The sequence below is a fragment of the Ambystoma mexicanum genome, chromosome 4q (assembly GCF_040938575.1).
Source record: "Ambystoma mexicanum isolate Mex_15411 chromosome 4q, UKY_AmexF1_1, whole genome shotgun sequence".
Lineage (NCBI taxonomy): Eukaryota > Metazoa > Chordata > Amphibia > Caudata > Ambystomatidae > Ambystoma > Ambystoma mexicanum.
This window is the reverse complement of record NC_090928.1, coordinates 397837328-397860221: the sequence shown is the minus strand read 5'-3', so window position 1 is coordinate 397860221 and position 22894 is coordinate 397837328. Positions and strand designations below refer to the sequence as shown.

The following is a 22894-nucleotide window of genomic DNA, read 5'->3' as shown; positions in this document are numbered from 1 at the left end:
GTACAGTACAAGTTATCCAAAGTGGACTGTTATCCAAGAAGCAACAACACCAGCTAGTCAAACTACAAACCTACAGTCCTACTTCCTCCAAACAGACAAAGATAACTGAGCAGGAGCTCACGTTAGAGGTTCTCTCTCCAAAGCTCGGAAAACACATCTGAAGGTGACACTAAGTTTAGAATGCAGGCTGGCAGCACTGGTTGGGTCACAATGGCCTGGCTGTGAATGCACCCTTAAAGGGGCAGGGGCCTGTTTAGGAAGGGTGTGTTTCAACAATAAAGAAACATGGTTTTTCAAATGTTACAATAATAGTTTTAGAAGTCCCAGGGTATTCCAGTTTCAGAGGATGGAACATGAATATGGGATACATTACTCACCGTAATCGTATTTCTGATGCTTGTATCTGCTTAGATTCACATGCTGTGCATAGGCCGACATCTAGTGGAAGCTGCGGAGTATTACAGTTTGTTTTTCGAAACTCGAAAATGGGCGTCGACACAGGGCGTGCCAGTAATACTATCCCTAGTGTGACGTCCACTGTACCCAAGATCCTCACGCGTCTAGGATCCTCAGATTGTATTTTTTCTGACATGAGGTAGCATGAGGAGTAGCGCGAGTACAGATAATCCAAGCAGATAGACAGAAAGGTAAGACTACGAGCAATCATGCGCCTTCTCTCAGAGGGGAGGAAGGGTGGGTCGCATGTGAATCTAAGCAGATACAAGCATCAGAAATACGATTACAGTGAGTAAAGTATCCCTTCTGAGGCTTGTGGAATCTGCTTAGGTCACATGCTGCGCATAGATTAGCGAGCAGTACCTGAAGAAGGAGGTGGGATGTGAGAAGGGTCATGAGCAAATAAGTGTCTTAGAACCGCTTGTCCCACTTGTGTATCTGCCTTGGAATGGGTGTCAATGCAGTAATGCTGAGTAAAAGTGTGAATAGAGCTCCAAGTAGCTGCTTTGCAAATGGTGTCAAGGGGTACATTTGCAATGAAAGCCAGAGTGGCCCCAATGCCTCTAGTAGAGTGGGCTCTTGGCGTGAAAGGCAGAGTTCTTACAGAGAGTGAGTAACACAGCTGGATACAGTTAATAATCCACTTCGAGATGGCACCTTTAGAGACGCGATCCCCCTCTCTGCCTGTAGCTACGGAGACAAACAGTTGATCTGTTTTTCTTAGCGGTCTGGTTTTATTTACGTAGTAGAGGACCGCCCTACGCACATCTAGGGTGTGTAGTTTCACCTCAGCCGAGCTTTGCGGGTCCTGGAAGAAAGCCGGAAGCTCGATGGACTGGTTTACATGGAATTTTGATATAAATTTAGGTGAGAACCTAGGGTGTGTGCGTAAAACCAGTTTGTCTTTATGGCCAGTAAAGAAGGGATCCTGCACTGACAGAGCCTGAATTTCACTGACCCTTCTTATAGAAGTAATAGCTACTAAGAAGGCCGTTTTATAAGTCAGGTGTTTGAGACTGCTTTTATGCATGGGTTCGAAAGGGGGGCCCATGAGCTTGGCTAGCACCACATTAAGGTCCCACCCTGGTGGTGGGTTTGAAATAGGAGGGTGAAGTCTCTTTACTCCTTCCATGAAGGCTTTAACTACTGGTACTTTCCACCACAAAACCTTGCTATGGGAAGTGGTGTAAGCCGACAGGGCTGCCAGGTGTACTTTCAGTGAGTTAAAAACCAATCCTGCATCTAGCAGGTGGAGCATGTATGTAACAATAGTGGAAGGAGTGCAATCAACCGGGTTGATTTGTCTACTCTGGCACCAGATAACAAACCTCTTCCACTTGTCAAAGTAACAGTGCCTTGTGTTTGGTTTCCTAGATTCCTTTAGGATGTCCATACACCTCTGTGGCAAATTGAGATGTCCAAACTCTATGACCTCAGGAGCCATGCTGCCAGGTTCATTGAGTTGGGTTGCTGGTGCACTGTTTGACCTTGGTGCTGGGACAGTAGGTTGTACCAGGCTGGAAGTTTGATGGGCTCGCACACCGCCATCCTGCGTAGGTGTGGGAACCACGGTTGTCTTGCCCACATGGGAGCAACTAGGACGAGCGTCATCGATTCCCTGTTCATCTTGTTCACCACTTTCCTGATGAGAGGAGTTGGTGGAAAAGCGTACGCAAACATCCCTGACCAGTTCATCCACAGGGCGTTCCCCTGGGAGTCTGGTTGGGGGAACCTGGATGCAAATCCTGGGCATTGTCTGTTTTCGCTTGTGGCGATTAAGTCTATAGTGGGGAAACCCCACTGAGAGAAGATATCTTCTACGACCTCTCTGTGTAGAACCCATTCGTGTTCCTCTAGGAGGGAGTCTCTGCTCAGAGCATCCACTAGGGAATTGAGCTCCCCTGGAACATGTTGTGATGACAGGAAGATGTTCCGTCTGAGTGCCCATATCCAGATTTTCTGGGCAAGCTTTGACAGATTTGGCGAGCGAGTCCCTCCTTGCTTGTTCAGGTAGAACATGGCTGTTGTGCTGTCCGTCCGGATTTGCACTGACAGGTTTAGTAGGTGGGGCTCGAACGCCTGGAGCGCTCTGAATACTGCCAGAAGCTCTAGCAGGTTGATGTGGTTCTTGGTCACTGAGTGAGACCAGAGACCCTAAGCTGTGTGGTGGAGATGGTGAGCTCCCCACCCCGTCAGACATGCATCTGTAGTGACTACTGTCTGTACTTCGGGATCGTAAAAGGGTTTCCCCTGTGCGAGATTCTCTCTTGTCCACCAGTGAAGGCTTTGTACTAGTGTTGGCGAAATGACCACTAGATCGTCCCACTGACCACTTGCCTGAGACCACTGTTTCGCCAACCATTCCTGCATGGGACGCATGCGCAGGCGCGCGTGGGGGACCAGGTAAATACATGACGCCATCATGCCCAGTAAACGCATTGCTTTGCGTACCGTTATTTGTTGACCGGACTGACAATGCGGAATATGCAGTAGTATATTCCGAATTCTTTCTTCTGAAGGAAAGGTCAATCCCTCTTGGGTATCTAGGATTGCTCCTAGGATTTGTTTTGAGGTGCTTGGCACCAGGCTTGACTTTTTCTCGTTGATTGAGAAGCCTAACTCATGGAGGAGGTCGATAGTCCTTTGAATGTTTGTCCTGCAAATTCCTGGGGTTTCCCCCGTTATGAGCCAGTCGTCCAGATAAGGGTACACTGGGATTGTCTCCCTGCGTACGTGTGCAGCCGCCACCGCCAGTACCTTCGTAAATACCCTTGGTGCTGAAGCTATCCCAAAGGGCAGTACCTTGAATTGGTAGTGTCGACTGTCCATCTTGAAGCGCAAGTACTTTCTGTGCGCTGGGAACATGGAAACATGGAAATATGAAAATAAGCATCTTTCATATCCAAGGTTGCCATGTAATCCCCCTTTTTTAGGAGGGGGATTACCTCTTGTAGCGTGGTCATACGAAATTTTTGGGGCTTGACATACTTGTTGGCAGGCCGTAAGTCCAATACTGGGCACATTGTCAAATATTTCTTTGGCACAAGGAAGTAAGTTGAATAAATACCCTTGTTTACCTGGTGTCCCGGGACGACTTCTATCGCGTCCTTTTCTAGCAGAATGGCGATCTCCTCGAGGAGAATCTTCTGATGTTCTAAGGAGTGTATTCTTTGTCGTGGAGGATGGTTCCGGGGACGCTGCAGTAGCTCTATACAATATCCTGTGGATACTGTTGACAGCACCCATCTGTCTGATGTGATCCCTTCCCAAGCCTGGGTGAAGTTGGAAATGCGTCCCCCTACTGGGGTTGCGTGAGAAGGGACCCTGAACTGAGCGTCACTGCTTTGGTGGAGGCGTGCCGCTTCCTTTGCTGGGGCTGCCTCTGCCTTTACCACGACCTCTCCTATTACCCCTGCCGTAACCCTGGGTAGAGTGTTGGTTGTTGTTCCACTGTGTACCCTGCCCCTGGGAATAGTTAGATCCTCTCTGGGAATTTTGGCCGCGTGGGCGACGGAAATTACTATTCCCTCTCTGGTTAGGGGGTTTATTGGTTAACTGGCCAAGGGACTTGAGTGTTTCGTATTCGTCCTTGGCATTTTTCAGTGCGTCTTCGACCGCCTTACCAAACAACAGATCGGTTTCCACCGGTTTGTCCAACAATGATGCCTGGGGTTTCTGCCTTAAAACCAGACTGCCGTAACCACGCATGTCTTTTGATAACAGTGCCTTCTGCTATCAATCTGCCTGCGTTGTCCGCGGCGTCGAAGGTTGCTTTCAAAATGCAACCAGACACGGCTCTACCCTCTGCGGAAGTCCGAGCTAACTGGCCCTTTAAAGGTTCAGGAGCAGAGGCTATGAGTGCCGCGACTTCTTCCCACTGATGGCAGTTGTAGCTGGCCAACAGGGTGGTGGAGTTAGCAATCCTTGCTTGATAGGCGGACGTTGAGGCTACTTTCCTGCCGAAACCGTATAGTTTTTTGCTCTCCTTGTCGGGAGGAGCTTCGGACGATGACAAGGGTGTTCCAGCCCTCTTACGAGTGTTGGTGACAACTAGGGAGTCTGGCTTCAGATGTCCTCTTATATAGAGAGGGTCAGACTGGGCCGCCCTGAAAAGTTTTTCAACCTTGGGATTGACTGCTCTGGTGAGGTTCGGGTTCACCAGGGACGGATCTATTCTCCTCTGAATGGACTTAAGGATAGGGATGGTCTGGGCAACAGGCCTCCTTTCTCCCACTAACTCTTCTGCGAAGTCCCTTTCCTCCTGGACACCGTTGGTGTCAATGTGGAAATGTTCTGCTGCGCGAGCGAGAACCTCATTTAGGAGGGGTTGGTTATCGACCAGGGAGTCGGTAACTGGGGCTTCGTTCTCTACCGGGGAATATACTCTGTATGTTTCAGGGTCCTCCTCTTCTTCTTCCTGGTCCTCATCATCCCCATAGTAGCCCGTCCCGGTTTGCTCTTCTATCATACCAAATTCTTGGTCCTCACCAAAGGAAGCCTCTCCTTGATACCGTGAGTATGGTCTTGCGTAAGGCTGTACCTCGAAGGGTTCTGACCTCATCGGAGTTTCAAACCGGGGCTTTTTACTCGGGGGGATAGGATCAGTAGAGCCTGAGGGTGTGGCCCCTTGTGGATCATACGAGAGGAAATGTTCTGGATTTTTATCATAAAAATCAGCCAAAGAAGACATTCTTGACATGACCCTATCTATGTCTTCGCTGGACCATTTTTCGGAACTGGGAATGACTCTCTCAGCAAGTCTATGGGATTTATCTTGAGTAGCTTTGCTGGTTGTAGACCTATCAGCAGACCTGGTTTTGTCTGTCTGTTTAGGGGTAGTGGAGTGTTTCACAGGTGTGGAAGAATGTACAGGTAGTTTTTTCTGCTGTTTTTCCCCCTCCCCGTGCGTGGAAAAATGTTTTCCCTGTCCTTTAGTGGCTCTGGAGTTTTTCGACGCCTGGCGTCGAGGATCGGGGGTGGTGTCCCTGGCCTTCGAGCGTGGGGCCTCGCTGGCTTTAACTGCGGGCTCCGACTCCTGGAGCGCGGCCTGGGGAAGTCGGAAGTCGTCTTCCGACGATCGAACTTCTGTTAGCCTAGGGAGCGAGGCACTCTTGGCAAGAGTGGATGATTGCCTGGAGTCATGCAGCGATCTTGATCGAGAGTGCCCAGAGGACACCGAATCGGACCGTTCTGTTTGTGCCTCTTTCCGAGAACTCGACGTCGAGTCTCGGTTGGACTTAGTGTGTTTAGTGTGTGTAGTATGTGAAGCGCTTGTGTCGCCGGGGGTCTTCCCCATAGCCGCCCTGCCGGACGACCTTCCGAGGTCGGGGACCTGCGCTCGGCTGTCTTTCGACGCTGTAATTCCCTCGCCGTCCGAAAGTACGGCGTCGCTGCCATCGCTGAAGGCCCCCTCCGCTGCCATGGCCGCCTGCCTGGCGTGGTGGGCCCAACGCTTCGTCGAACGGACCCTAAGTGTCTTAGGTTTAAACCTACTACACGCTCTGCAGTTCGATTCGGGGTGGTCCCTCGGCAAGCAGAGATTGCACGTGGCGTGCCTGTCGACCCAAGGGTATTTGCGATTGCACTTGGGGCAGAATTGAAAAGGGGTACCCTCCATACGCACCTTGAGGCAGCGGGCAGTTAAGTGTAGGAAATGTATAAGGTGTACCTATATACCAAGAGTGTAGAGTATGTACCACCCACCACTCTCCCAACTTGCAGGGCCGAGGCCAGAGGCCTTCCAAGGCCCGGGCCGAGGCCAGCGGCCTTCCGAGGCCCAAATCCGTCGTGCAGCAGCCGACGGTCGATTTCTTCTCCAGCTGGCGCGAGTGTCGAAGTTCGACATTGGGGTGGGGAAGGATGTCAATAGATCAATCTTTTAAATTTTTAGCAAAAATATGGCTAAGGCCAGGGGACTCCGCAAAATGCTTCAGACCAGTATGGCGGAAAAAAACAATCTGAGGATCCTAGACGCATGAGGGATCTTGGGTACAGTGGACGTCACACTAGGGATAGTATTACTGGCACGCCCTGTGTCGACGCCCATTTTCGAGTTTCGAAAAACAAACTGTAATACTCTGCAGCTTCCACTAGATGTCGGCCTATGCACAGCATGTGATCTAAGCAGATTCCACAAGCCTCAGAAATAGATATATATTTTTTTATTATGGTATGGTTAACAGTGAACCTTTCACATAATCATACACAGTTACAAATACAATTAATCCCCAATTGAGCCTAATATTTCAACATCAATAAGTAAAACTAAACATTGTCCGTCTTTCTCATAAGGTACACGTTAATTCAATCAGCAAAAAACTGTCACCAATTACGAGTGGGGACACCAATACTATCTACCTAATAATCATTATTAGAGGTTGGAGTATGTGAATCTATTAGATTCCAATGGTCAGGATCACGAGCATCCTGCTTTATTTTAAAATATAATCTTGAAACTCAGTGTTTTACTTACTTAGAGACGTACTTGACTAGGAAGGTGTTTCTGGAAAAATGCTCTCCAGGAATTGATCAAAACGGAGCAGAGCCAGATCTATACCCTTGGCTGTAACCAGATCTTAAGTAGAAACTCTCTCCTAGGACCCATCGCAAGCCTGCAGCGCTCAGGGCAATTTTCAAAAACACACACTGAAGCGTGATTATGTTTAAACTGCTATTATGTCTTATTCAGGGGAGTTGCTGGGTCTGGAAAAGACCCGGGGCTACGCTGGTGTCGGGACTGGGGGCTAGCTAGTTGTTAATAAATGCTCTCGTTACTTTGGACGCCTAATTACATTTCTTTGAGTGGAAACTTACAGCGACAGCAGGCACTGCTTTGGGAAGCAGGCTCCAAATGACTTAAGCTCAAATTTACATAAAGATAAACACTCTAATACAGAATGAAATGAGATCATAATGCAATGCAGAGCTTGCCTCTAAGAGAACACACAAATAGAACTTAAGCATTAGAACAAGTTTAACATTCTGTAACAATAACATTTGCTACATGGGAAATATTAAATGAATTACACAAACCCAACACTAGTCTTTTGGCTGTAGCTCCTGAGATTCTATCCAGGGCTACAACCAAAAGATCAGGGGCTATAGCCCCATTAGCCCCCTTTAGCAACGCCCCTGGTCTTATTTATTTGTGAAGGCAAACCTTGCTAAACGCATATGTGAAAATCACACAGACACATTTTGTCATAAACTCCTTACTTTAGTAAAAGAAGAAATGTCATTTTCTAACGTAGTACTAGGATTTCTTTTAAAAATCCTTGTTTCCAGCTGTTTATGTACGTATGAATTGTTCGAAGGCGGTTACACAAGACTACAACTCCCAGAACACCCTAGTTTGTAAACTGAAAACTCCATGATAGGAGAATTGATGTCTGGGACATCTGGTCACCCTAGCAGAAATGTCTCAAAGACGACATCGAAGTAGCAATGGAGAAAATACAGGAGAGCAATGGTCACAGAATTTGAGTGTTTACAGCTGACGATTACCACCCGGTAAAATGTGTGGGTCATGTTCGCAGAGCGTTCACCTGTCATGTGAAGAAATCTAATAATGCAGGAGCAGACTGGCTCATAGGGCAATACCCGAAGGGCCAGTCGGACAGACCACTGTGGGTCAGTTTTGTAGGACAACGTGGTCGACCTTAATGACTGTCTTGGCACACTGTATGGCTTATAGTTTTTATCCAATAGCACTGAACAAATGTGCTTCAAAATTAACCATTTCTCACAAATGTTCTCCGTAAAATAGTTGACGGGTACCGCAGTATTCAAACAGTTTATCGTGAAAAGCCATTGATCGGGATTCGTGAATGTGGACTACATTTATTTTGTGTCGCAGACCGACCGTATTCAAGTGACAAAAAACATGTAATAAAAAAAAAACGTACTTGGGATTAATTCTCAAGTGACAATCTACTACACACATTTTAACAGGTGTTGGGTTTGGATGGATAGAGAACATTTAAGTGACCTAACGTAGGTGATTCATAATACGAAGCATACTTTACCTTGTAAAACAGGAGTATGAAGTTGATGGCAAAGGCAACAAAGAGGGCCAGCATCCTCATGTTATAGAAATTTCGTGCAAAGTAATTCTGTGGAGACAAAGAGGCAGAAACAAAACACAGTGTTATCTCTGTAGTCCTCTCCAGACAGGACTGTACGAGTTATGCCCTTAGGTTTATGAAACAGTGTGACATGTGATAATTGAGCTGTACGCAAACAGCTGTGATCATGAATGTGGGCGAGCAACAAAGCAATCACCATGGTTTTTCAGTGCAAGCTGCAATTTAAAAGGGCAAATGTTAATGCGGGTGCAGGGGACATTTGCATTTTGATTGAAGACGTGGTTCGGACCGAGAAAAGGAATTGTGCTCTAAGTGGAATTGTCAGGGGACACTTCCCTAATGCTGCAATTCCAGACAAGTCATATGAGCCTTTATTACTAGTGTCAGCTGCTGCCTTTTCCTCGACCTTCGTCCCCCTGAGTGCCCCACTGCAGACTCTTCCGCTGACTCTGCTCTCAGCAACTTCCACTCGGCCATCAACAATACTCTTGACATCCTTGCTCCTGTCATGAGGATCAGCCTGAAACCCGCCTCTAAGCGTAACACGACTCCGAACTTGCAGCCCTGAAACCAAAGTGCAGAGCGGCAGAACAGAAGTGGCAAACCTCAGGCTCACCCTCTGACAAACTAGACTGATGCCGGCTCCAAAGGCAATACAGACTCTCCATCCGTGCCAAGAAAAGGGCCCACATTCAGGCACGGCCATCTGGTGCATCCAATTACACTGCTTAACCTTTCAAAATCTGCAGGGAACTAACCAACCCTTCTGCAGTCTCCTCCTACCCTTTTCCATCTCAGGCCCTCTGAAACACACTTGCCACACACTTTGCCACCAAAACTCAGGACATCCTGAACACGCTTGTTAATCACCCGCCAAACCCATCCCACACCCCCTTGCCTGTCTTTGCCACTCACCCTCCTCCTTCACCCGCTTCACACCTGAAGAAGTTACTAGAGTTGTCCGCTCCATGAAGTTTTCTTCAAAGCAGGTTCACCCCTGCTCATCCAGAACCATCAAGGACAACATTGGCTCTCTTGTCCCGCACTCGCAGATTTCGGCAACCAATCTTTCTCCACTGGAGCTTTCCCTTCCCTCCCTCAAGCAGTCCCTTGTGTGCCCCCTACGGAAAAAACCTTCAGCGGACCCTACCTGTCCAGCCAATTACCGCCCCATTTCAATCACCCCCTTCATGGGGAAACTGCTGGAGAAGCTGGCCTTGCCCCAACTCAACGCGCACACTGAACTCATGTGTGGTCTCCACGACCATCAGTCTGAATTCCGAGCATCCAGAGGCATGGAAACAGTTTCTGAACACCTGTGAAGAACTGCTCACATCCCTGGACTCCAACTCCCCAGTTGGCCTCATCCTACCTGATCTCTCCACTGCCTTTCACACTGTCAACCACTCCAACCTCATATTTCAAAAAAAGCTAACAGGCGCTCCTCTCCAGAAAGAACATGGCATGATAACCTGTTCTGAGATGAGAGTTTGCAGCACATGCTTTTTGCTCACTGCAGTTAAAATGCTGACAATGGGTCCTACCGATGCTCGGAGTTGAAGAGATCTCATTAGCAGGTGTGTAAAGTGTTACCTAGTAGTTTCTTCTCAAATTCTAAAATTATGTCGTGTCATTGTTTTCTAGTTGTCAAAATTTCTGTGGTGATTATTGGACCAGATAAACAATAGCCTGATTTCATGTAGGTTCGTCAAGCCCCTTCAAAGGTCACATTTGATGGAGTATCAATTAAAGGTACTTTAGATTTGAAATTCTTTTTTTGGGTTGAGGGTGCACTACTAGGCCCCCAATTCTTCTGTCATGGTGACGGTTGGTGTTTCCTTCACACAGTTTTGGTTTTGTCTCTACAGTTGATGAAGGTCATAATTTAGATATGAGGTTGGTATCTTTTAGAGTATAAGGTTTTTCTTTTCCTTCTTGTGTTACAGATTTTTATGCCATCCATTGGCTGATGTTTTTTGGACCCCTACCGCACGGTGTTGAAGAAATCTTTTTAGAACGAGAATTGTTTCCCCTGAAGAAAGTTCAGACATTGAATGGCCAATAGAACTGAACCATCTTGGGAATATGTGGAAATATGTGGTTTTATGACACGTTTATCATGTGATGTTGCAATCTATTGTCACCAGTGTCCGTTTATTGATTCAATGTTGGAGGTTTTATGGAAAATAGAGGGATCTATATGTATTAGACATTACCACCTTGTGTGTGAGTCTAGGGTCTTTATTAAAAAATCATTTATTCCTAATCATACATATATATGAATTCTATAAATATTGCTACACTGTACTAGATCCATTATTTCAGGATATTAGTGCCGGATCACCATTTGGAGAGGAATACTCACTTCCAATGCCATCTGCCTCAATGCCAGCAAAACCGAGATCCTTCTGATTGGGACCCCTGCTCTCTCCTCCTCCTCTTCTCTCTGGCCTACCTCCATGGGCTGTCACCCTGCTGCTCCTTCTTCTGAAGCCAGAAATCGTGGGCTCATATTGAACTTCTCTCTCTCCTTCCTCCCTCCCTCAGACTCAGGACATTGCTAAGTCGTCCCACTTTCAACTCTTCCTTCTCAAAGGAATTCTCCCTTTTTTCTAACTTTCTGCCAGAAGCTCAATGTTTTCCAAGGCCTGGTTCTCTCCAGGCTTGACTATTGCAATAGCTTCCTCCTCAATCTTCCTTCCTCCACTCTGCAACCCCTTCAGCTAACCCAGAATAGAGCTGCAAGACTTATCCTTGGCCTTAAGCCCAGCGACCGCATCTCTCCAGCCCTAAAAAGTCTTTACTGGCTCCTGGTTGCTGCACAGATCAAATTCAAATCCCTCTGTGTCATCCACAAGGCTGTCTGGGGCCAGGGACCACACGATCTGCAACTCTCTCTTACAAAATACTCTCCTTCTAGACATCTATGTTCCTCTGGCACCAACTCCTTGTGTGTAAAGTGTTTAGCTAAACAGAGAGCAGGAGGTTGTTTGCTTTCCTCAGCTGGATCCCTCCTTTGAAACAGACTCCCCCTCCCTTTACGTCTTGAGTAAAACCTTCCTAAAATCCGAAAGCACCTCAAACCTTTCCTCTTTTCCTCCCCCTTCCGTTCTTACCACCTCTGCTAATCTCACAGTTGCTGTGATTGGTGTATTGGAGTCTTTTGCATCCCTCAGGGCCCCTGACCACTCACACCCAATCTTCTCGGCTTCTGTCTACCTTCAACACTTGCCTTGGCACATCCTCTGCCCTGGAGACTTGCACTTTTTCACCCAATGCGATTCCAGGCCGTGCAGCACTTACCATATCTTGCACTTCATCTGTGTCTCATCCATAAGCATGGACACCCCAGAACCTACCCCACTGCCCTCTTCCTTGCTGCACTTGCACGTTCTGAATACACACAAGTCATAATAGTTTCATTCATTCCTTCCCCAACTGTATTTATATTTGTGTTCTTAATGCACTTCAATCCCATGTTCCCGCCCTGTTGCCCTGTGGGCGCTTTGAAACAGAACAAATTTGCTGTATAAACACCTAAGAATCAAACAATAAATAAATAAATATTGATGGCAGTGCTAATTCCTTGTAGCCACAATGCTGTCCAACATTCTTGCAATCTTAGCATCATATTAAATTCGATACCATTTTTACTACACAGTTGACATACATTTCTAGTGCAAAAGCAGTGTTTTCTTTAAAACTTTGCAAATTCATTCAACCAAATACAATCCTATATACAGAATTCTCTAAACATGACTGTGCATTGGGGGCTGCACATGCTCATAGATCTGCTTCCCCCATCAGGTCCTGTTCTTGGAAGATTGTGGCTCAACAGGGCTCTGGGTTCTCCAATGAAGAACATATGTCATAGCCATGCAAACATGGCATTCATATCTACAGCCTTCTTAATGAATGTGTGTATATATATATAGTTCGTAGGTACAAATACTTTAATGTTCGGGTGAAGGTTGTGAAAAATGAAATGAGCACAAAGCCAAGTGTGCATAAGGGTGAACCATACAATTTTTTCAGGAAAGTCATATTTGTCAAATATAACAATCGGTGGTCATATTTAGGTTCGCAAAGTGCTCTACAATTTTATGCAAACTAGCCACTTTGTTTTGACAATCTTCTTTTAGAATTTTTTTTAAATGCTTATTCTAATTTGAATCATGTGTTTTACCCAATAATACACGTGGAACCTCTTATTATGACTAGACTATACCGGAAGTGAGAATAAGAAATGAACATTGCAAAATTGGGCACACTTTACAATAATTTATTATTTTAACAGCTTCTTTTACGGTTTATAGTCATAATGTCGACAGTCAAAATGTTGGAAAAAAAATGTCGACTTTTTTTTTCAATGCATTTGTTTTTATATGGGGGGGTCCCCCCCCCCCAAACCCCCTTTTTTAATTTTTTTTTTAATTTTTCGCTTTTTTTAGCTCCCAAACCCCTAAAATAAATATATAATTAAAAAAAGAGAAAGTCGACATTTTTTTGTCGACATTTTTGTCTGTCGACATTTTTTTTTCTACATTATGACTGCACACCTTCTTTTACTCAAAAATATTACAGTTAATCAAAGGACCTGTCGTGAGATACAGAGTGCCATATTTCCATATTAGGGCCTTAGATGGCTGTATTAACAGCTAAAACCAATAGCTTATTCAAAGTATGTGCTAAATGCTGAAAGTAATGTTTTGGTAGCGCCTCCATTACGCATTAGTGAGCTACAAGGAATATGCAGGCCTAGGAGGGGTGGAAGGTTACAGTATGCATTGTGCATAGACAGGCAGGGCGGAGGCCCCAGTTTATTAGCTAATAGAGACTTGTTTTGGAGTGTTTGGAGCATTATAGCACCTATATAGCGCTTAGATAGCCAATATTTGAAGCACTATAGACACAGCTAGCAGAGTGCAGGCCTGGTAAAGCTTGCTAACTAGGGGTTAATTGATTTCAGCTTCTCTTAGAATATTCAGTCTTTGCAACCGTGGCTCTGCCATGCTTCGTAAACAAATTATATTTCTCTGAGAAGGCCTGGTACGGCCTTCCACACGCTGATAAGACATTCCAGTGCTTTCGCAGACAGGGCTCCAAGGGAGGGGTAGGAGCAATGAGCATCTCAGAGAGAGTTGGGTTTTTCCATTGGCAAACCTTTTGCACAGGGAAGGTTCTGGCACTGTGCGTCATGCTGACTGACGACACGAGAGCACAAAAGGTGCCAGCACTCAGAACTGGGTGGGAGATCGATCCGCAGACTTGCTTCGAGCAAGAGTGAGTGCCCGGAACCGGAGGCTCTTTGCGGCACCTTGCAGCGCTGTTATCTGAAGGAGCGGGGCTGGCAACAGTTTAGCTTAAGATGACCAGGGTCTCCCAGCGCTGATCAATGATACCATCTCAAGGGACGTAAGACTGTGTTTCTCCAAGTTTTGTAATTTCTCTAATGAGCTTTGTAATCTTCTCTACCTTGAAATCCAAAGTGCTGCTAAATTTACTGTTATGCTTTTTGTCTAATAAGTGCTACATTTATACTGAAGGTGTCATTTCTCATGCATGAGTTCATTGCTCAGAACGTGCGGACCTGTAATTGGGGTAATTTATGCTAATAAGGGCTGGTCCCAGGGAGCATTTACCTCTTTTCAAGACAGGACCAGGCCGCAGGATCTACCAATTTTTGTTGAATTCTGTCTGTCTGTTAGAAGCGTAGGCCCCCACCCCATGCAGCCAATCCATGTCCCACACAATGCCCCAAGAATGGACAATGTATCCTCAGTGTGATAGTGACATTACTGCAGTACACATTCAATGACAAAGACAATGAGCGTCTTCAAATACCAGGCCTGGCATAACCACGGAGAAGCCTTTATCACTGCTGCTCTCATTCAACGTTCAACCATGAAAACACACAGTACCCATTCAATCTCCCCAAGCCCCTCAAGATGTGTTTTCTCACTGTTGTCAGAAATTGCTGGGGTGGATCTAGCAAACGTGTCCCCGAAAACACACCTCTTGCACACAGAGAGGAAGGGAGAGTGCAGGAGAGCATGCGAGCAAGTAAGCTAGTAGTTATGCATCACCCTTTGAAATCAGCTTTCAGACTAAAAGGCACATGCCTTTTATGTTCCCAAACACTGTCCTACTGGTCTTGACTGTATAGCCAGTTTTGCCCAGGTTATGTGCAAAGGCCCAAAAGATACATTGCAGACAGCCCTATACTCCAAATGTCAAGACTAGTCTAAGTAGATACACACAGCTCGGCGTCTCTGGAAACCCTCCACTTTCTCTATGCTTTGTCAATTATGTTGTTCCCACATGATAGGCGGACATTATACTTCATGTTGGATACTGAAGGTAAAGAAAGGTTAACAAAACCGTAGAGGAGCAGCTACATGCCTCTGCAGGAAATCCCTCCCCCTACCTCCTGCAGGTTGGAAGCCTGAGATTGTGCCATGCTTGACACCAGCAGTTGTGACCATAACACTGCAAATATTTGAAAGAATATACCCACTAAGAAAACCCTATCAAATGTATTCCCGAAGAGACGATAAACTGGGGGAGGAACTCCCTGAGGGAATATGAAAAGAGTGAAAGAGCAGCGTGACGCCCTGAGACTACTGACTAAAGAGAATACATGGACCATATAGAACCTGATGACAAAGTTATCGAGTACATTTTCATATGTGAGGAGAAGAATGCACGTGTGTGACGCACTGCAGAAAACATAAGCCGTTCAATAACTGTACAGATGCTGCAACACAAGTAGACTAAGTGATCATAGAAACTGGCTTTATGTATCGAATAGACTGCAGGCAGAGATGCCATTGTATAGAAGCTGGACATCAGTGTCATGAATTCAGTTAGCCCAGTCTCATGGAGAGAGAAGACCATGAGCTGGGTCGCAGCAAAGAATTAGCTGAGATTGTGAAAATGAATGGCAAAGCTGTCTGGCCTGGTGTCAAAGTTAAAGCAGCCAAGGCAGTCGTCTATTCTTGAAAGCGTTGAACGTGCAAAGCTGAATCATCCCTTGTTAAGGTGCTAAGAAAGAAGATGAAACGTGCCAAGTTTTGCAGCAATTACATGTCTTAAATGAATAAAAGGGACCAAATCGTGGTCTCCTGTCACGTGAGCCAAGGATGGAACTAGAGTTGAGCTGGAGTTCTATAACAAAGATAGTGCTTGCTCACACTCCCTTATACTCCCAGAGACAATAATACTCTGCAAGGCCAAGTTCAAAGGCAATCTTCATGGCAGAAGGCATGGGTGACGAGACAAGTTGGGCTAATTGGATGCAGAGGTAAAGCCAAGTCCACCTCTTGGCACATGGGTCTGAGCTTGCGTGCTGCTAAGTGAACCAAATCTTTCAGACATGGCACAAGCGTGCCAACCAATTATAGAGGGCCATAAAACAAAGGACCTTATAGTTTGTGAGCCAATAATATACTGTGTACTTAATAGTGTTGAAGATGACTTGCTTTAGAGGTAGGCATAAGTTGCAAACATGACAGACATCCAATTACAGTCCCACTCCTTATATAAAGTATACTTAGATGTTCCCTTGAGCGTATCACAATCCCTCGTAGGTTTTTCTTATTTGCCACATAGTATGACGTCACGTATGATGAATTTTTTTGTACAAAGATGTGATTTTTTGTAAAATGGAGTGCGAGCTCTAGCAAACATCTGTAAATGTTTGTTGTAACTCCCTGTTTTAGACAATTGATATTAAAACAGAAAACTAAGCCAATAATTGAGCCAACTCAGGAAGATGGCAATCAGAGTTATTTTGCAACCCATTCATTGCATGCATGTTATCCAAAGGGCTCTATGCTCAAAACTGTCCCATGATCATCTCTCTCCACGGTCCTATGGTTATAAGGGAATTGCTTTAGTGACAATTGCCTCTTTTTTAATAAAGAAAAAAAACAATTGGATTGAGCATGTTCTTTTGTAAGATTTATGATGGACATATATACGCATTTCATAATGTAAAAATTCACTATTAGCAGTAATGTGCTTTTCACATCACATGCATTAATCATCTAATGTTGTATGTGCTATAAAATAGTCATTTTATATGTTATGACTAAGAACAAATGTAATATTTAAAATGGGCTGCTGTTTTATAAATTCTGTTATGTGATGAGATTGTGTTTCAACACCATTATTCTAATCCCCTTGTCATTTTGAGGCCAGCCACAGCTAATTTGTAATTTTGTTATTTTATTTTTTCTCCTAGTGTAGTTGTGGACTGACTGACTTGGGCAGGGCGGACATTTTCACTTGTAGGACCCGAGTCAATACGAACACTGTTGTATTTAATTGGATAGCCTACCTGAATTAAAGAGCCATGTGATTGTGTAAGAGGGAAGGACCCCATTGCTAGGAGGCATTGGAGTGACAGGTGGCTGGACCAATGGAAGCAGGAGAGAATGACAGAATTTGACAGTGGGACAGACATATTCCTGAGGAAAATGTTACTAGATCCACCCTTACACGAAACCACACCAGCACACTCTAGTCTCCAATTAGGTCCCAGAATTAGGGGCTTCCCCATTTTCGAAATGTATGAGGATCTCGCCCCCATCTGGGGAAGGTGTTCCAAACTCACAATGACAGACTTTCTTGAACTGCTTAACTCATGGTTTACTGAAGTAAGGCACATAAAAGGGAATCTGCCTGTCGATTATCCAAGCAGCGCCCCTAGTAGCATTGTTTAGCCAGACTTCTAGTTATGACCCAATAAATTGACCAGCAAGAAAGCTGAGGGAGAGATATTCTTTATTTTATTGAGGGTTCTATAGCCACATAAGGGCTCTATATTCCTCTAAAAGTTGTCCTCAGTGCCCGAAGTTATCTCTCAGGTTATGTTAAAGATCTTGGGTTCACCAGTCCCAAATCATGGAAACTCTTTCCTAGTGGGTGGACAGTATAATAGCTCTCAAATGCCCAATTCGTTGTGGAGCACAGACAGTAGTTTTGGAGTCCACACACCCCATAACTGCCCAAAGATGCCCATATATGAGATATTAATCTTCAAATATTGGGTACCCTAACCAGTTGTGTATATGAGGCAAAAAAAAGACAGGAGACGCCTATCTGGCACCCTCCTGCAGTACTGGCACATTGCCCAGAGTGTTGAAGCCTAGTAAGTCAATGTTTCTGGGGGACATAGTTGTGGCTGTTACTGCTGCTTTTTATGCCTGTACCATCTACAAGCAGGGTGCACATTCTATGTTTTGGTAGCAGTGACCTTCCTCACCCATGTCCCCCAGCTATGTGGTAGATATCACAAACTCCAGGTTCAACTATTTACCATAATTTATGATGCCAGTCTTTTAATTATGGATCCACTCTTAAGGTTTCTTACATGTAGCAGCATATCTAATCTATATATATATATATGTGTGTGTATATATATATATATATATATATATATCCATATATAAAGCCATATAAAAAGCCGGTCCGATAGTACAGCGAGTAGAGCGCTCGCTTTGACATCTGCGCAGAGCCTGCTGACGTAGGCTCCAATCCCGGCCAGGCCAAACTCAGTCTTTAATCCTTCTGAGGTTGATAAATGAGCACCACACACCATGGGTAATAATAAGCAGCGATCAGATACCTGAGGGTTCTTAGCGCTATATAAAAGCTAAATTATTATTATTATGGGTGCAGCATCATTACTTAGGTTTACTGTTTATGTTTGTGGGATGCCGAGGAATGATACAAGTGGGGCAACAAGAAGATAGGGTTTAAACAATCCTTTATTAGTTTCAGGTCTCAGGGAGGGGTTGGTCAAACATCTAATGGACCGAGGGCAAATAGCGCAAACAAAAGGAGGATAATCTATTACCAAAAGGTCTCAGGGTAAAGGTAACACAAAGTTAGAGTGGGGTCATTGTATCGCAACCGTCAAGGGTCTACAACAATCAAAGGTTAATCCTTTCCTATGCTTAACAAGCCTTCGTCCCTCCAGGGATGCCCTACACTATCCATAAGGGAGACCCAATGTGATGGCCAACAAAAATGTGCAAACCAAATTTTAATAATAAACACAAAGGGCCTCATTGCGAGCTTGGCGTGTGGTAAAAACAGAAGTAAAGTGGCAGTAATTCCATTGATGTCACTTTACCACTGCATGGCTGTACTATAGTAAAATACTGGAGATAGATACTCCCAAAACCCGGGCGCACTACCTTTCACAGTAAATCCATTGAAAATTGCCATGTGTGACAGGGACAGGTGTCTAACCCTGTAAAGAAGAGAGGGTTACCCTTCTCAGCCTTGGGCAGGTGGCCTAGCAATGTTTTCACCCGAGCCAGTCCTGGCGCAGAGTGTGGGAGTTGGAAGGGCACCAGTCAATGTCCCCTCCACTTGTGCCTGGCTAAATGCATAAAGTTCTATCTTTCTTGCCTCATGCTTCTACTGCACAATGCTGATCAGTTTCTTTCTAGTCACATAGGAATTCAGTACCCAGCATGCTAAGCGATGGAGAAACAAGAGAACAGCCTGACCGGAAGAAACACAGCAAGAAAGCTAAAGACTGCGGAACGATCCATATAACGAACCAGCGATCCCAGCACCCTATGTGACCTGGATTCTGACATGTATGTCAGGCAAGCAAAACTGCAGAGTGATTGGTATGTCGCGGCAACTTTGACATGCTGTGCATGATAAACAGTAACAGTGCTCATACCTTGGTGAGACTACAGATCGGTCCCAATATCCAAGCAATACTACAGACGCTCTGCTCAACCTGGGTGCAAATCAAAAGACTGACTGTATTTTGAGTGGGCCGCCATTCCCAACAGCCGGTGGACCGGTCTCCTTTAACCCAACTCTTGAGAAGAATATAGTTAGTAATTGGTCTGGGGAACCAGCTTAGGGAGAGACTCAATGTAGGGGGAGGAAGGAGGATAATAATTGACACTGGAAAAAGGAACGTGTGGTCTGTTCAGGTGAGGCAAAGGGAGGAGAAAGGGGATCAAGAGAAGGAAGTATGGTGCAGAAAAGTATGGAAGAGTGTTGCTGAAGGAGTTTGCAAGATGAGGTATTGGCTGGTGGGAGAAAGTGGTACTGTTGTGTGTGTGTGAAGCTGAAATATGGAGAGCAGCGAGTGAATAAGAGAGTGACTGGGAAGGTTACTGAAAGAGTGAATGCAGGAGTGAGTGAAGATGGAATCAAGAGTAATCATTGTGTGGAGAGGGGAGAGTAGTAGTACTGATAGTGCGGAGAGGGGGGATAGTAGTGGTGTGAATAGGGGAAAGTAGTGGTAGTAGAAGGAGGGGAGAACAGTAGTTGTGTGTAGAGGGGTAAGTAGTAGTGGTGTTGAGAGGGGAGAAGAGTGGGTGTGGGAATTGGGAGGGCACCAGCCACTTTCCGGTCCCCCTGTGCCTGGTTAAATGCAGAGAGTTCTGTTGAAAGTCTGGTAGGGAGCCAGCTGAACCATGAGAAAGTGAACCAGTGGGTGAGAGAACTGCCGAGACAGTTACGCACAATCATTGAACTGAAAGAACCTAGAGGGCTTGGGGAGCCTCAAGCTCATCTTAGTGGAGGCAACAAGTGGAGCAGAAAGCAAGTAGAGAATAACTTTGTACGAACTGCACAAATTCATGAGTCGGCTGAGGTTACGCTGACTTGAAGAACAGCCCAAGAACTTTACGTCCGAAAGATAGGAGAAGGGAGTTATTCGACCCCTATTGACACCTCTGGATTGTAGAAACATTTGTTTTGGCATGAATTTGATTTTTTCTAGGAGCACAATTTTTGTGCTTTAATTTGAGAGACTTGCACTGAGGGGAAGGGAGTCATATTCCCTGGTAGTGGAAATAATTTTGCTTGTGTTCTGGTGGTATTGATAGGTGAGGAGTTTGAACAGGATGAAACATTTGTTTTGGACTTGATTGACATCCTGACAGACCCGAGTTTATTTGATTTAGTTAGGGAAATCACCTAAGATACAGATAGATAGGTTTCTTTATTTCTATTAATAAACATTTGTAGCCCAAACATGCCACCTCTTGGTCAGACTCTCCTTCCTAGACCACCACAGAGTGGTAGCGCTTGAGTGCTTGGCTCCCCTAGGAAGCACTCAACCCGCCTCAAAACCCCACCTCAGAAAAGGAAGCTGCCATCACTGGTGGTTCCTACCAGTCAATTCCTATACAATCAACCTGAAGTTCGAGTTATAAACCCCAAGATCGCAGACATCATTTTCTTGGCCTCCGTCAGTCCCCAGTGATAACTGGACCAAAGCCTCAGAAACTACAAGTTCCAACCACCCAGGGTTCCCTCACCCAAGGAGAAACTGGAAGGAGTGCTCAAGGCACTATATAAACTCAGACTCCCAGTCAGTCAGTGTAAGTGTTAGGCGAAAGAAGGAGTTTGTAGAGAGTTTTAGGAAGGAGTGCGGAAGAAGATGGAAGTCGTTTGGCGAAGGAGACAGAAAAGGAGAAACTGGAAAGCCAAAGGGGCAGAATGCCCTGGTGGATATTCGTGAGGATAAAGAAGTGGAATTTACAGTGACACTGGAGCTGGTGGGAAAAGAGCAAGGAGAGGTGCTGGTCAGGGATGTCATTTCACCAAAATGCCAGGGGTAGCGGAAGTGACATCACACGACCCTTGACCCCCTGGTGACATCACAGGAAGTGATGTCATTTGACCCCTCCCCAAAGTGATATCGTGGGATGCGATGGAACGTGACCTTTCACCCGTTGTCAAAACAGGAAGTGCTATCACATAGCATTGTACACTACAAAAAATATGGTTACGATATCGCTATAATGTGATGTATATTTCATACAAGAATGGATCGCCATATGTATCGTTAAGATCAGTGTATATAGGCCCATATTACCAAATTACTGTGAATGCAAGCAGACGTTCACGACCAAATGATAATGATGCATTATATAGCACTTCGCTTAAGCGCTTTATATGGAAAAAATATACACCCAATATCACCCAACCTGTGTTGGTACTCATTTACCGACCTCAGAAGGATTAAAGGCTGAGTTGAGGCGATTAAGAACAGACTAAATCAGTGACTCACCCCCCGAAGTGTGCCTGAAATAAACCTTTATTGAGTCTAGCAATTATTGTATAGAATTCCAGAAAGACTCATTATTTGGTATTTGTAATCTTTCTTATTTAGGGTCAGTGCTGAAAGTGTTAGACTTGTGTCACTCATTTTCTTCTTTCTTTTAAGGGGCTTTAACAAGAAAGCCACCCACACCAGAACTAAAGAGCCACATGGTGCTGGCCACAGCCCATGAGCTTACATTACCAAAAAAAAAAAAAACTTTTTTTTTCAAATTTTTTTCTAGAGGTCGCAAGAGTGACCACAGAGGTTGCAAGGGAGACCTCAGAGGTCACAGTTGCGACCTCTGGCGACTAGGGGGAAGAGATATGAAAGAGGAGACAGAAGGTTAGTTGTTATTGGAGAAGGTTGGAGAAATGCACAAGGAGATTGGAAACATCGTGGGAGGTATATTTGTTAGAGGAGGTCAATGGAGAAGACATAGAGAAGAGTACAAAAAAGAAGGAGGTGGTAGGGTGAGAGATCAAGTAAGTGGTATCAGGAGAAATCAAGGAATCAACTGGAGGGGTAATGAAGTTGGGGATGGAGAGAGTCACAAGAAGGTGATAGGACCAGGGACTAAAGGGGTTGAGGAGGAGAGTACTAAAGAGGGGATTGGAAAAGATGTTGTGTAGGTTCGGTAGGAGAGTTGGCAAGTAAAGACTAAACTCATTAAAGAGACCCAGTATAGGCAGGAGGTAGGCGAGTATCAGAGGAGCATGATGAAGGTAGAGACTGAAGAGGGCGAGGTGGAGGAACGTTCTTGGATGTCTCATCATAATGTCTTGGCTCCTCGGTTGGTCAAGAAATTCCATGACAGATTTCCTGTTGTTCCCCCTGGTCCCGAGTGGTGTGGTTGGCCTTGGGTGGGGGGTATACGATTAGGACTTTGCCATAGCGGTGGTGGCTGCCGCAGTCATTGCTGCACCCACCTGGAGTCAGGCGGACACTCTGTAGTATGGGCCTCAGGGGGGCAGGCACCCAGATCCGAATGGGCGCATGCTGCTCTTGGTCCTTTTAGGATCCGATATGGATTACCGCCTAATCAAGATTGCACTTATTAATGCCAGATCTTTTCCTGCCAATGCCTTAGATATTGCCGTTTTCATAACCTCGCAGGAACTTGACTTTCTAGCAATCACATAGACCTAGCTCCACGCCACAGCAGGATCCTCACTCTCTCGCCATTCCAGATGAGTATTCCATCATTCGCCTTGACAGAGATTCCAATCAAGCTAAAGGGGGAGGTGTTGCCTTTATCGTCAAA

General features: G+C 45.4%; 1 protein-coding gene across 1 annotated transcript in view; it reads right to left on the bottom strand.

The window, feature by feature from the left end:
• Nucleotides 1–22894, bottom strand: part of RYR2 (ryanodine receptor 2) — a 3854281-nt gene that overhangs the window by 451281 nt on the left and 3380106 nt on the right. The window contains exon 93 of the mRNA XM_069607971.1: nucleotides 8481–8567. Within this exon, the coding sequence (XP_069464072.1) occupies nucleotides 8481–8567 (87 nt within the window). The remainder of the gene's footprint in view (nucleotides 1–8480; nucleotides 8568–22894) is intronic.